Source organism: Crinia signifera, chromosome 8 (genome assembly GCF_055691185.1).
Source record: "Crinia signifera chromosome 8, ASM5569118v1, whole genome shotgun sequence".
Taxonomy (NCBI): domain Eukaryota; kingdom Metazoa; phylum Chordata; class Amphibia; order Anura; family Myobatrachidae; genus Crinia; species Crinia signifera.
In genome coordinates, this window is record NC_139224.1 from 97,722,616 (window position 1) to 97,737,063 (window position 14,448).

At 44.2% G+C, this 14,448-nt stretch overlaps 1 protein-coding gene across 6 annotated transcripts in view; it reads right to left on the reverse strand.

Annotated features, from left to right (window-relative positions):
- The window catches only part of AKNAD1 (AKNA domain containing 1), an 82,950-nt gene that overhangs the window by 36,908 nt on the left and 31,594 nt on the right, over window positions 1-14,448 (reverse strand). For 5 of the 6 annotated variants that reach the window (XM_083156830.1, XM_083156834.1, XM_083156831.1 and 2 more), the window contains exons 5-6: window positions 10,305-10,364; window positions 1,984-2,117 (exon numbers count right to left, since the gene is read on the reverse strand). In XM_083156830.1, coding sequence (XP_083012956.1) covers window positions 1,984-2,117; window positions 10,305-10,364 — 194 coding nt within the window. The remainder of the gene's footprint in view (window positions 1-1,983; window positions 2,118-10,304; window positions 10,365-14,448) is intronic. The other variant, XM_083156832.1, reaches the window with a different exon arrangement.

Below are 14,448 nucleotides of genomic sequence, written 5' to 3' on the forward strand. Positions count from 1 at the left end.
ACCTTTAAGTGCATCCTTTGCCTCAATATATAAACCTTGTTAATTGTAGATGCTTTCTAAAGTTCTCATCCAAGTCTTTGTATACGTTTATACCTGTACAATATAGCAAAGGTTTACAATACACTTTGCACTAAAGGCCCATACACACTAGAAGATTTTCGTTTCCAAAGACTTTGACAAAATCTTTGATAGATATATCTTTTACCAAAGTAGTGCGTACACACTGAGCTATTTTCCCCAAAGAGCAAGAGATTTTCAGGAGGCGAAAGACTTTGCTGAAAATCTTTCATATAAAAGGATATTTACATAATGGGAGGGGTTAAAATTCCAAGGGTGGGAGCAGGGGCCATGTTATTCAGTGCATTTCTTTTCTTGGGGCCTGATTCAGAACTGATTGCTGCGCTGTGTATATTCGGAGCCCAGCGATCAGGTAAATGCCACCCTGCCCAGGGTAATCCCGCCAATGTGCATAGCTATGATTTTATTTGCAGCCGTATTGCCCATTACTTGTTATACACACCAGTACACCTTATGCCACACACCACGATTCCCATTACACATTGTGCCACACACATGATGCCCATTAAGCCACATACCATAATGCCAGGGACTTAATGCTCGATGCCAGGGGCTTAATGCTCGATCCCAGGGCCCTTCATTATCGATCCCAGGGCCCTTCATGCTCGATGCCAGGGGTGGGGGTGAAGTGCTCATTGCCATGGGGGAGTTTAAGAGCAGTGAGAGTAGCAGCCCAGTCGAGAGTGAGTATACATTGCTGCCAATATTCATTGGTGACTAGTATTGCCAGTAATATATACATTGCTGGCATGTTCCAGCAATGTATATTTTACTGCATTTTATATATATATATATATATATATATATTTTTATATATATATATATACTACATTATAAATATCATTGGTGGCCAGTGGTACTATTAATATATACATTGCTGGCATGTGCCAGCAATGTATATATTTCTGGCTTATGTGTCATTGGTTCCCAGTGGTACAGTAATATATACATTGCTGGCATGTGCCAGCAATGTATATATTACTGCCTCAAAACAAATTCATTGGTGCCCAGTGGTGCAGTAATATATACATTGCTGGCATGTGCCAGCAATGCATATATCACTGCCTTAAAACAACTTCATTGGTGGTCAGTGGCGTTATCTGCACACAGCAGGGAGCACGCAAGTCAGCCGGGGGGCGGGGCTTTCTGCTGGGGGGCGGGGCGTCCCGTCGGGCTGTATGTCCGGGCAGGGGTGTGTGTGGAGCAGAGACGCTGTCACTGTGCAGCCGCAGCGTTGGAGCCGGAGGAGAGGCAGGCAGCGTTGGAGCGGGGAGGGGTGAGTATGAACAGGGGGCAGGGAGCTGGCTGTCAGCTGGACTGAAAGACATTCATCTTTCAGCCTGGCTGCTGTACACACTTGGCGATGATGGCTGAAAAACCAGCCATCATCGCTAGGTGTGCTGGTAAAACCAGCAGATTGCCCACCTAAGGCCGGTTTTACACACTCCGGCTCCTGCCGGACGGTGAAATCCCGCACGGCCAGGGAGCCGTGTCGCACACATTAGTTGTAAATGGACACTATTGTGTCCATTCACATGGGACGGCCACGGCCCGGCCGCACGGCTGCAGCCGGATCCCGCCACTGGAAGGGACGGCTGCCGGGCTGTGGCCATCCCCTCCATTATAAACTACTGTGTGCGGCACGGCTCCCTGGCCGTGCGGGATTTCACCGTCCGGCAGGAGCCGGAGTGTGTGAAACCGGCCTAAGTAGCGATAATGCAGGAGCGCGCATGATCGCTAGTCGGCAATCTGTGGGGCATACACACTAGGCGATTTTCGGCTGAAAATCGTCAAGTGTGTATGGGCCTTAACAGTACAATGCATTTCGTCTGCATTTCTCAAAGGCTAACACTACATTGTACAGTATATGACAAGGGTATTGGAATTTGTAAACTTTGACCATACCTTTCTAAGTCAAATTCTCCCACTGTTTGGGATTTTGTCCTGTATATCTGCATCTGCAAATCCCGATGCTTTTCTTTGGCACACAAGTAATTGCGCTCCAGACTCTCTAAGCATGATTTCAGGTTTTGGAACGTCTGTATAGTATACATAACGAAAACAAATGACATAACATGTAAATTAGAGTTTGTAATATGTACAGTATGTTTTCTGCTATTTTCTCTTTCTAATATCTAAGAATGTTTTACCAAGTGCACATTGCAGCTTTTATTAGGCAAGTGAACAACAAAATATATTGGGGGAAATTTTCTAAAATGGGAGTTCTTTTTCACATGGGATGTTGCTTTGGGCAACCAATTAGAATCATCAACTTATTTATTTACCACCCTCTAGAATAAGGGTGGGAAACAAGTGGCCCTCCAGATGCATACCTCCCAACAGCCCCGATTCCCACGGGAATGTTCCCGCATCCTGCGGCAGGGGGGGCACAGTTGGGAGTCCCCCCTGTCAGCTGCTGAGCAGCAGTGACTAAAAGCTGTGTGCATGCGCACAGTGTCTATTCCCGCAGACGGGGGGGCTGGCTAAAGGCTCACAGAGCCTCTGGGCCATGCCCACACAGCGACAAAACAGGGGCGTGGCCTCACGGGAAGACATGATTATAGGCCACACCCCTTTCCTGATAGCCCCGCCCCGTAATTTTTGGGCATGCGCCTATGTCCCTCTTTGAAGAGCTTCAAAGTTGGAGGTATGCATACTGTATGTTTACTTTTGCCCTTGCATTTAACAGAGCATTCATAGTTCATGAATTACCTCACAACCCCATTTGAGGGCTATACTACAACACACAAAGAGGCATGTGGCAATAACATGGTGGAGATGAACAGGTGATTCAGTGTGTGGCAGAAGGGATACACCCACACAAGGAACAAAAAGGGTGATCTGAAGACATGGAAATATGAAACAAAAAGATCATACAATAGTGTTAAGCCTAACATGAAGCCAAACATCTATGTTGAGGAAACACTAGAACAATAGATAATTGTGTCCTTATGTAAGGGTTTATGTACTGTAAGGTTTTCTGTTATGTTTATAAACATTTATATTTACATAGTCATTTGATGTTAAAGCTTGCTTTCTTCTGATCACCGCATCAAATACTATTAGAAGTGTCAATGTAGCCATTGTATTTTTATTAGTGTAACAGTTTTACAGTGACACCCTTGTGTCTTCTACTTTTGTTTTGAGTTATAATTTGGCGGAGGTCTCTGCTCATTAGAACAATGGCTGTATTTTACTAGGACTCTGCTCATTTGCCACTATGTATGATCTGTCCCATATTGCAGTGCCCTTCCGGTCACTACTGCTCTGTGCAACTGTGTAGCTGTAAGGCCAATATGAGGCATAAGAGTCAGCATACTGCTTATTGGAGCTAAGCAGTCCTCCAGAGGTGTGGGGCCATGCTCCACCATTATGAGGTCAGACCCCCTGCCTGATCTGATTGGATGATGTAAGACACAAAGCACAAGAAAGCATAAAACTTGTAAGAAAGCACAAGTGTACGGTATTTAACACTTATTTACTGAATTGGTGTTAAAGCATTGGGAAAACATATGAAAACCCTCAAATCAAACACAGTTAGATTTTACCATTTTGGAGAATATAAAGAAGCAACATAGATAGTAGGGTTGGCTGGAGACCAACGCATGGTGTACATTCTGACAATGTTTGTCTAGTATCTGATACGGAAGAGAAAATGTTGGCATGCGTGCTTCAGCTATTTATACACATTTAAACCAGTTATGCTCAATTTGCAGATGCAAACACATGATGACACACATGCCAACAGAAAAAAAGTTTGGAAAAAGAAGTTTCACATTTTCCAAAGAGAACGTCTTGGAAAAGCACAAGAACACATTGTAGGATATTCTGGCCACTAATTACAGTGCAAACACAACACGGTGGCCAAAAGTGATGCATAATCATACAGTGTTCTCAGAGAAGACACTACACCGATCACTGAGGAAATTAAAAAGGAATAAAATAAATTACAAGGCAAAGCAGCAAAAGTATAGGGAACATGTTCATATAAATTAAAAATTCTTTATAAAAGGCTGCTGTAGCTGTATGGAGGTTATAGCAGGGGGGGAGCAATGTAGGAAAACTCTGTGAAATATATCAATAAGCTTACCAACAAGTGGTTATTTTTTAACTTCCTGGTCTACATTGTTGATTCTTCTGATCAGGGGTTAATCAAAAATGTCCTTATTTTTTAAAGTAAATCACATTTTTTTTTCAAAGAAGTTAATATTAAATTAATTGGAAATACGCTCTATGCATTGTTAATGTGGTATATGACTATACTAGTTGCTGTCACATCCACCATGGCGTTTACCCAAGACCCCTGTGCTGTGCTTAGCCCTGGACCCTCTAGGTACACTAGAACTGTGGCGCTCACCTCTGCTCATGTATCTGGCTCCACAGGGGTACATGTGGCCGCGCTGTCACCGCGTGGTGACACCGGTGTATTGTGCTCCAGTCCCATGCAGGGTATGAGTGGCGTACCGCCATGTGTGTTTGTGCCTGGCTAGCGTCTGAGTGAAGGCCGGTGGTTGCGCAGCTGCGTACAATCAGGGCCGGCTAGAATCTGTCGCCCTCTCTGGCGGGCGACATCTTGTTGGTTTCCCCACCTCTCCTGCATGGCTCCGCCTCCCTGTCTGATTGCCTGACCAATCCCAGCACAGCTCACCTGGTAAGTACTGACTGCTCAGGCTAGTCTGGCAGTCAGTACAATGGATGTCCACCCCGCAGCATCATTGCTCCTACTGGCTCTGTAGTTACTCGCTACGATCCTGAGCTTCTCCCTGAAGAGATCCTGCTGGCCGTTCACTGCTTCATGTACCACCAGACTCTGCCTACCGCCAATGTGGATCACGCAAGGTCAGGTCCTCTAAGGGGTCTCACCTTGTTATTCTCCCGATGGTTACTTCCACGGTTACCTCTGGCAGCAGCCACGACCTCATACAGCAAAGGACAACTCTTCTTCATTCATTATTCTTCACTTATTATTCTTCTTCAACCAATCATCCAATCTTCCAATCTCCAACCAATCATCCAATCTTCCAATCTCCAACCATTCATCCAATCTTCCAATCTCCAACCAATCTTCCAATCTTCAACCAACCATCCAATCTTCCAATCTCCAACCAATCATCCAACCTTCAACTAACCATCCAATCTTCAATCAATCATCCAATCTTCCAATCTGCAATACAATCTTCATTCGTTCATCAAATCATCCAATCATCAATTCCTTCTGCAACCCTTAAGTACTCAACTCAACTGGTTTTATATTCATCTCCACTCCTCAAGCTATATTGCAATATTTCTCAAGTACCAAGCTTTATCATCTTTTACAATAATCTACTGGACAATTGACTTTATATTTGCATATCTGCCATATACCGTTTATACCATCATTCTCACGGTTTTCAATATCTTTATTAAATCCATTATATTTTATCTTCATTGTTTCTTCTATTCTGTCGTGGATACAACCTCAAACGTTAAAGCACCCAGCTTCCGATACTCTGCAGCTGGTGCTTTTAAGAACGTGACAGTTGCAAACATCTGTTTTTTAAAGGAAAAGCTACATAGGTGTATAGAGGCCCATTTTCAGCAATCATCACTCCAGTGGTCTAATGGTACATATTGTCTGCTAGTCGCAGTGGAAGACGAATGGATGATTTGATGGATGGTTAGAAAACCCTTCAAAACAATTATGTTAGCACAGCTGAATATGAGTTTGCTTGTTAGAGAAGTTATAAAAAACTGTCCTTCCTTTGAGCTAGTTGAGTATCTGGAGCATCAAATTTGTGGGTTTGATAATATACTTTCAAAATGGCCAGAAAAAGAGACCTTACATGTGAAACTAGACAGTCTACTCTTGTTCTTCAAAATGAAAGCTATTCCATGCAAGAAAGTGCCAAGAAACAGAACATTTCCTACAACTATGTGTACTACTTCCTTTAGATAATAGCATAAACAGGCTGTAACCAGAGTTTAAAGAGAAGTGGACAACTGAGCATGAAGACAAGTACATCAGTCTCTAGTTTGAAAAATAGATGCCTCACAGGTCCTCATCTGGCAGCTTCATTAAATGTAACCCGCAAAACGGCAGTGACAACCTCTACAGTGAAGAGGCAACTCCAGGATACTGGCCTTCTAGGCAGAGTGTCAAAGAAAAAGCCATACCTGAGACTGGCCAATAAAAGGAAAAGTTTAATGTGGGCAAAAGAACACAGACATTGAACAGAGGATGATTGGAAAAAAATCGAAGTTTGAGGTGTTTGGATCACGCAGAAGAACATTTGTGAGACACAGAACAAGTGAAAAGATGCTGGAAGAGTGCCTGGCGCTATCTGTCAAGCATGGTGGAAGTAGTGTGGTCTCGGGCTGCTTTGGTTCTGGTAAAGTAGGAGATTCGTACAAGGTAAACGGGATTTTAAATGAGGATTTCCATTTTGCAATGGCATGCCATACACTGTGGACAGCGCTTGATTGGAGGCAATTTCCTCCTCCAACAGGACCCACGCAAACCTCCATATTATGCAAGAACTATTTAGGGAAGAAGCAAACAGGTGGTATTCTGTCAGTAATGGGGTGGCCGGCGCAGTCACTGTGTACTGTGCATTTTTTTTATTCAATGCTGCTTGCCTAGCTGCCCCATCCCCGTATCCCCTGCTCAGCATGATTTTATACTCTCACCATGCCGCCCTAACCCCGGGGAGGACTCACCTGCACTCCACTCCCCAGCACCCAGACCCGGTCACCGCACATCAGGTGCGGGGCGGCCCTCACACCCCACCAGGAAGCCGCTAGTACGCCAAGGTATCAGAAGAAGCTGGCGCAGGGCACGGGTATCTCATCCAGCGGAGCTGCAGCCACAGTCACAGTGTGTGAGAGGCTACTGTCACCAAGTCTCCGCACCCACACAGCCTACAACTAGCCACTTCATTGGCCGCAGCTCACATCACTCTTCCAAACACAGCCCTCATTGGTCAAGTCGATCGCATTTTCAGTGGCTCACTGTAGCATCAATCACATAGCTCCACTTGTAACTTGCTTCATCCTCACTCTGATTGGATGTTGTTGACAGTTTCCAAAACTACAACTCCCAGAGGCGTGGCTACAAAAAAAAATCGGTACATTCGGTACAGTTAGATTTAGCCGGTACAGACCATTAAAAAACGGTACTGTACCGGCTAAATCCGTACAGTTGGAGGGTATGGATACAGCAGTGTGTGTGTGTGTGATCATCACATGGGTATCTCATACCCTCCAACATCTGAAGGGCAAAAATCGGTACACATTCAGAAAGGGGCGTGGCCTCATGTAACGGAGGCATGGCATCACAAAAGGGGCGTGGTATTACACATTATACCACAGATTACACATTTTAGTAAATGCTGTAATGCCAATTAAACATAAGGCCACACACCGTAATGCCCAGTAAACATTGTGCCACACATCATGATGCACATTACATACTATATAACAAACAATATTGACTATTACATACTTGACAACTAAATGCTGCTTACCTACATGCTCATTGCTAGGCGGTTCTTTCTTGATGCCAGGGGTTTCATCATGTTCGATGCCAGGGGCATCACGTTTCATGCAAAGGGGGCTTCATGCTCGTTGCCAAGGGGGGGGAGTGCTCGTTGTCAAGGGGGAGGGAATTGCTCATTTCAGAGGGGTGGGGGTTGCACGTTGTCAAGGGGGAGCCGCCGGACTCACACAGTTGAAAGAAATGACAGCCAGGCAGAGAGTGCACTGCTGTCTGTGCACTGCCCGGCTGTATAGTCAAAGCAGCAGCCTGGTCCGTCGCTATTTTCAATTCTCCCGCTGCTGGACGGTCACAAGCCAATAGGAGCTCGTGTTCCGGCAGCTGCTCCTGATTGGCGGCCGTCCAGAATAGGAAGAAATGATAATAGCGACAAAGCTGGGCATGGTCAAAAGGCTGCTGCTGATTTAACTAAATGGTACAGACTAGAACTAGCCGGGCAGCGCGCACAGACAGCGCTCTCTGCCTGGCTGTCAATTCTTAAAAAAACGGTACATTCGGTACAGGTTGAATTTGCCGGTACAGACCGTTAAAAAGTGGTACTGTACCGGCAAATTCGGTACTGTTGGAGGGTATGGTATCTCCTTCTTCTCTTGCTATTTGATAGGCTACCCGATCTGTCACTCTATAACTCCGCCCAGCGTTATACACACAGGGGGTTATTCTAGTTCACTCTTTCTGACAAAATCCTTCTTAGATGGACAAAACCATGTGCACTGCAGGTGGAGCAGATGTAACATGTGTAGAGAGAATTTGATGCATTTATATGTAATGTAATGATACACTATGGTTATCATATCCTCTATGTATGTTTCTCACATGTTCATAAAGTCTCATTTTAAGTGGGCGAATGGTTCTCTCTATATATTCCAATCCACATGGACATCTTAGGGGATATATGACCCCCTTTGATTCACATGAGAGGTTTTGATTGATCTTGTATGTGACCCCATTGTTCACGGAGTATAGTGTTTTTATTTTCTTTGTTGTATTGTTCTTGGTGATTTTGCATGTGGCACATTTACCACAGTATGAGAAACCACCATTATGTTCTGTAAGTGTTGTTTGGATAGTGGGAGTATGAACAGGTCGGGAAGACACGTAACGCATCCGCTCGTGGGGATCGCTGCACTTGCCACGCTTCAGGCTGGCGTGGATAGTGGTGGTTTGAAAAGGAAGCATTTGCCAGTATGTAACATGGAGCACTGGCAAATGCGTCCTTTATTGTGCATGTGACGCACTTGCGCCAGCACCCCCCTTTGTGCACGACACGCACTTGCTATCAAACCCCTAACCCTGTCTCCCTGAAGCAGACACGGGCAGGGTTGCTGTACCCTGCCTCAAGAATTACTTAGACGCACAAGCATCTGAGACGCTCGTGCGTCTCAGGTAGATGGAGCGCCTCTCCGCTGGCACCCACATGATCGCCACTCCGCCGGTGTCTGCCAGTGCAGGGAATCTGGCGATTACCGGTGCTGTGTGAGAGGCGCTCACCAGGCTTGCCAGGGACGCCGGGGACAGAGCTGCAGATCACAGGGACAGTACAGTGACAATGCTGCCTGACGGGGACAATACGCTGACTACACAGGGTTGCCGCGGGGACACTACGCTGACTACGCTAGGCAGCCATTGGGCTACGGTGACAACTTAGCTTAGCCTACGCTGAAAATGTAGCATAGCTTGCTGCCGTGAAACTACACAAGTACTAAAAAATTTTGTCTTTTTATTCAATATAATAGAATATTAAAATACAGGTACCACATATGATGGAAAAACAGTTTTCAAAAGCGGTACCTGTATTTTAATACTTTATTATATGGAGACATTTAAAGAAACCTTTATAAGAGGAGAAACTACGACTGGTGTAAGCAATTGTGTGAGCACCCCTTTAATGATCTGTGTATGTGATGTATGCAAGCAGGAGAAAGATACCTTTATGAGTATATGAACATCAGAGTGAATGTGAGCTTCGTGTAAGCCATCTCTGAAGTCTACAACTGTGGCGACCCTATAAAAAGAACAACTCAACTCTACCCGTAGGGGGAGAAAATACACCCCTGTATTTGACCATTTTCAATTATTCTTGTTTTGATTTATTAAACTATTCTCTTTTCCTCTCCCATTGTTTTCATATATGTGCTGGAGAACAAGGAGAGAGGAGAAAAAGGAGAGAATCCTACAAAGAGGACTTTATTCGGTACCCCAGTAATACCAGGTGATAAGAGCGGCATTAGGAAGCCATCAATTTTTTTGTTTATGTATTAAGTTTAAGAGGTTTCTCCATATAGCTACTCTAGACGCAGTTTCAAATCTGTCCAAATTAATATGTGTCCCGGATTAAAGGCATGAGTTGGTCACCCTAGCTAGAATGAACACTATATAACATATCATCATATACCCCTTTCACGCGAACCTCAACCCCGGGTCATTGCCGGGTTGTTGACAGGTCGAGCTGGGTCGAGGTGCAATTAGAAAGTACCCAAATTATATACTGGGCTGATCAATCCAGCAATTCTACCCTGGATATAAGAACTGTTAAATCCGGGTTGCCCTCTGTATAATACGCGACCCGGGTTTAATGTTAAAGCACTAGACCCGGCAATTGTGATGTCAAAGTGGTAATAAACAAGGAACTCAAAAGAGTATATACAACAGACAGCAAACCACAGCAAACCAAACAATGGAAGAAAACAGTTACCAGGAGCTCTTCTTTTCTAGCCAGTGACTTCTTAAAAAGACAACCAATAAAGCTTTCAATCTGCAAAAATATAATGATTTTATGATGTAAGATCATAGACAGAGTAATAAAAGAATGGTAAATTATGAAAACACCAAATATTAAAGATAAGAGATTATGAAAATATTTATTATTGATATTATAATCCTGTAAAATAAAGGATTAATTCTGTTCCTCATCTATATGGGGGGGAATTCAAGTGTTTTGCCTGCCACCGGCCATTACATCATGCCTAACGGAGCCATTCAAGTGTTGCTCCGTTCAGCTGTGTGCAGACGCCATTGCTGACATTACGGTTATGTTGTTCCATCATTTTGAGGGGCTGGTATCTAGCTAAATATACAGTGGTGTCTGGAAATTTGTGAACTTTCAGAATGTTATATTTCTACTGAAAGTTGTCCTAAAGCTACCTCAGGTTTTCACTCAAGTCCTAGAAGTAAAATGGACCAAATCAAACAAATAAGACCAAAAAAAATGTAGACATGATTCTTCTTTTATTGAGGAAAATTATCCCATATCACATAACTGTGGAAGGCAACAGTATGTGAACCTTTGCTTCTAGTATCTCCTTTGACCTTGTGCAGCAATAACTGCAATTCTAAACATTTACAGTAATTGTTGATTAGTCCTGAACATTGGCTTGGAGGAATTTTACCCCATTCCTCTGTACAAAACAGCTTCAGCTCTGTTATATTAGTGGGTTTCCTCCCATGATCTTCTCGCTTCAGGTTTATCCACAACCTTTTGCTTGATCATTTCAAATTGTAAAATGCTTTCTTTGTGTGTTTGGGTCGTTGTCTTTCTGTAGGACCAACGTTCTCTTGAGATATAGCTAATGGACAGATGCCCAGTCATTTTTCTTTAGAATTTTCTGGTATACTGTAATTTGTAATTCAGAATTCATTGTCCCATCCAGTGGCTGATTTTACCTATGGGCTGCAGGACAGCAGCCCACCCAGGTAAAATCCGCTACTCATCTCAGTGCCAGTGAGACAGAAGCAGTTTGTGAGACTGCACTGGCTTCATTGTGACTGACAGTGACTTTCTACAGGAAGTTTTAAATGGCACACAGACACAAGGCATTCTGATTTGGAGGTATTGGGACTGCCAGCCTAGGCTGTGATAAGTAGAAAACCAACTTCCTCTCGTAAGCCACTCTCTATCTTATATTGTAGAACATTCTGGCTTCTATGGGATACAGACCATAGAACCTGGGGTTTTACGCATGCACAGCAGAACTACAGCAACTGCACATGCAAGAGTCACAGCACCTGCCGGATCCGATGCATAGCTTCCGGGACCCTAGACTGGCAGTGGTCTCCTCTTTGGGAATTGGATATTTCCACAGACCCACCTTCAAACATAAGTAGCAACAGCTGCTGATCCCATCAATGATATCAAGTCATCCTTGGCCAGATGCAGCCAAATAGGCCCAAACCAGGATAGCACCACCACTGTGTTTAGCAAATGGTTTGAGAGTTTGTGTGCTGGAATGCAGTGCTCTTCTGTCTACAAACAAAACACTTCTCATTTTAAACCAAAGAGCTCTTTTGGTCTCATCTGTCTACATAAAATTGTTCCAAAAGCATTCTGTCTTGTCCAAGTGATCAGCCTGACAACTCTCAAACTTCCAGCCTGACAACTCTTCTTCTGAGGTCCTCAGAAATCTCCTTTATTTGTGTCATGATACACTTCCACAAACATGTGTTGTGAACATAAGAACAGAAGTTGTTTTATAGGAAATTAACCAATTATTAAAATAAAACTTTTAGAGTGGTCATCAAAGCTTGGAGAGGTACAGTTTAGAGATAATGGACCTTATTCTGGTTCATCCGCCTGGATGCAAATTCACACCCTTGCGAGTGAACTAGATCCTACTTTGGGAATGGTAGTACACCGGCCCACCATTCGGAATGCGCGTATGTTGCACTGGTTGCGAATAGATGTTTTACATAAACATGGTCGCCGACCATTGAATGATGTGGAACGTGCACGCAGATCTAAGGTTCCTAAGAGCAACCTTAGATCGGCTTGCACATTCGGAGGGATGTGGGCGGGCGGCTGTCATCCAGTGATGTCAGCTGGCCTCCTCCCACACCCGCATCATCGGCTATCACCATGAGATCGCCCAGCGTTTTCATGGGAACACCCATAAAACGCTGTCCATTTCCATATGGTATTGGGCCTACACGCCACCCCCCGCCCTCCGTTCGCAAGGCTGGGTGCGTGCTCCCAACAAACAGTTTGTTCGTCATGTACGCATGCACCCAACACATGCACAGAAATGGGCAAAGCAAAATTATCGGCCCTGTGCGAACGCACACAGCCTTACGAGTAGACCAGAATAAGGTCTAATGTAACAATCAATCCGCTCCTACTGTAAGTCATTTTTCAAATACAGCTTTTACCAAGGCAGAAGCTGATTGGCTTGTAATTTAGCTCTTAATATTTTATCTCTCAAAATGTTATCTCTCTTTGAGTTGTATTAAATGAAACAACCCTCAACGCTCTGTTAATTATCATTTACAACCAGCACCCAAAAATAAAGATTCCTTATTGCCACAATCAGCTGCAATAAGGAATCTTATTTTCTCACAGTTGTGCCACTTAGCATGTCTAATATTTTTTTTCTGATTTGTGTCATTTGGTTACACTACTGCGATTTGGGTCGATTTCACTTGTTCCCGGCAGAACGCGCCGAGAAATTGGGCCAAATTGGGTGCGTGTGATGTCTAATCTGGTCCAATGCGCGTTCCCGTGTGAATCGGACCTGAATCGGAGACCTCACACCCTCCTCCTATTGGCAGGGGACAGGGGTTTCATGCGATCCATTAATTTATCGCATGCGATCCTGCTGTCCGGGAAGGTCCCAGGCAGCTCGCAGGGAATCTGCTGGCCATACACTGCTGTGAAAGATCGCAGTAGCGTATGGCCAGCTTAAATCTACAATTTCTACTTTCAAGCACCATTGTAATCGGCCAATACATTGTTGATTTCATAATAGATTTTTTTATTTTATTCTGCTGGTGTTTTTGCTGACTTTTAAAGCCTACATTTTAGATCAAATGTATTTGTAAAATGCCAACATATTTCACAGATATCAGTGTCAAATATGATACATCTAATGTCAAATATGATAGGCTTGCAAATTGTGTTAAAAATCGCACTTTTTGACCTGTCGGTTTTTGACACACTTCAATTCACAGCCAGATGTTTTCCAATTATAAAGTATACAACTCGCAAATGTAATAGGGAGTGATTTTTTGTAAACGTTACCAAAAATTGCAAAACAAATAGACCAAGTTCATCCTGGAGAAAGTGACTGCCCCCCGCCCCCAAGATTTTTAAAACCAGCACCGGACCCCTCCAACCTGTCACTGCTCAGGGAGGATCAGGGCCGCTCGGGGAGATATGGGTGTACAAACACAGGAACAGACGAACATCTGAGTGCTCAAAGTGCTCCTGCCCCCCCTCAAAGCGGCCCCAACTTCTCCAAGGGGACGCAAACAGCCGAAGCTGGCAGGGGCTGTCCCGCAGAAGGCAGTGGCTGCCCCTTTTGTGGTGAGTAATTCTGGGCAAACCTGGTTGCTCAGCCTATACTTTTAACTGGACATCTTTACACCAGGGTTTTGGGTTAGGTGTAGAGATATCAGTGTCCAGGGCCCCAAGATTTCTGCTGCCAGTTGTGGTCAAGAGTTTATTGCTGTCAACATAAATTTGAGTAGATCATGAAATATAGCAAATATCCAATCCTCATTTCATATTTGAATAGATATACTCAAATAGCAATAAAGAAAATGTGGACACAGGCCAGTGTATCAGAGTAATGGTCCAATACAAAGAATGAAATATGTATATAGCTCCATTTACAATAATTAGGTCCCATAGCAGGTTGCTTTGACAGGGAAGGTGGGCGCCTCTTACGCCTGGGCCCCATAGCAGCTGCCCTTGAGTGTATCATATTTTTCATGACATTTTGTTTCTTATACCCCTTTCACATCACAAATGCGGGTCACAACCCGGTATTTGTGATGCAAGGTCCCCCACAGCAACTTGGCAATAAGCCGGGTCCCTGATGTAATCAGAGTAGTGGGGTGGTTGCGTG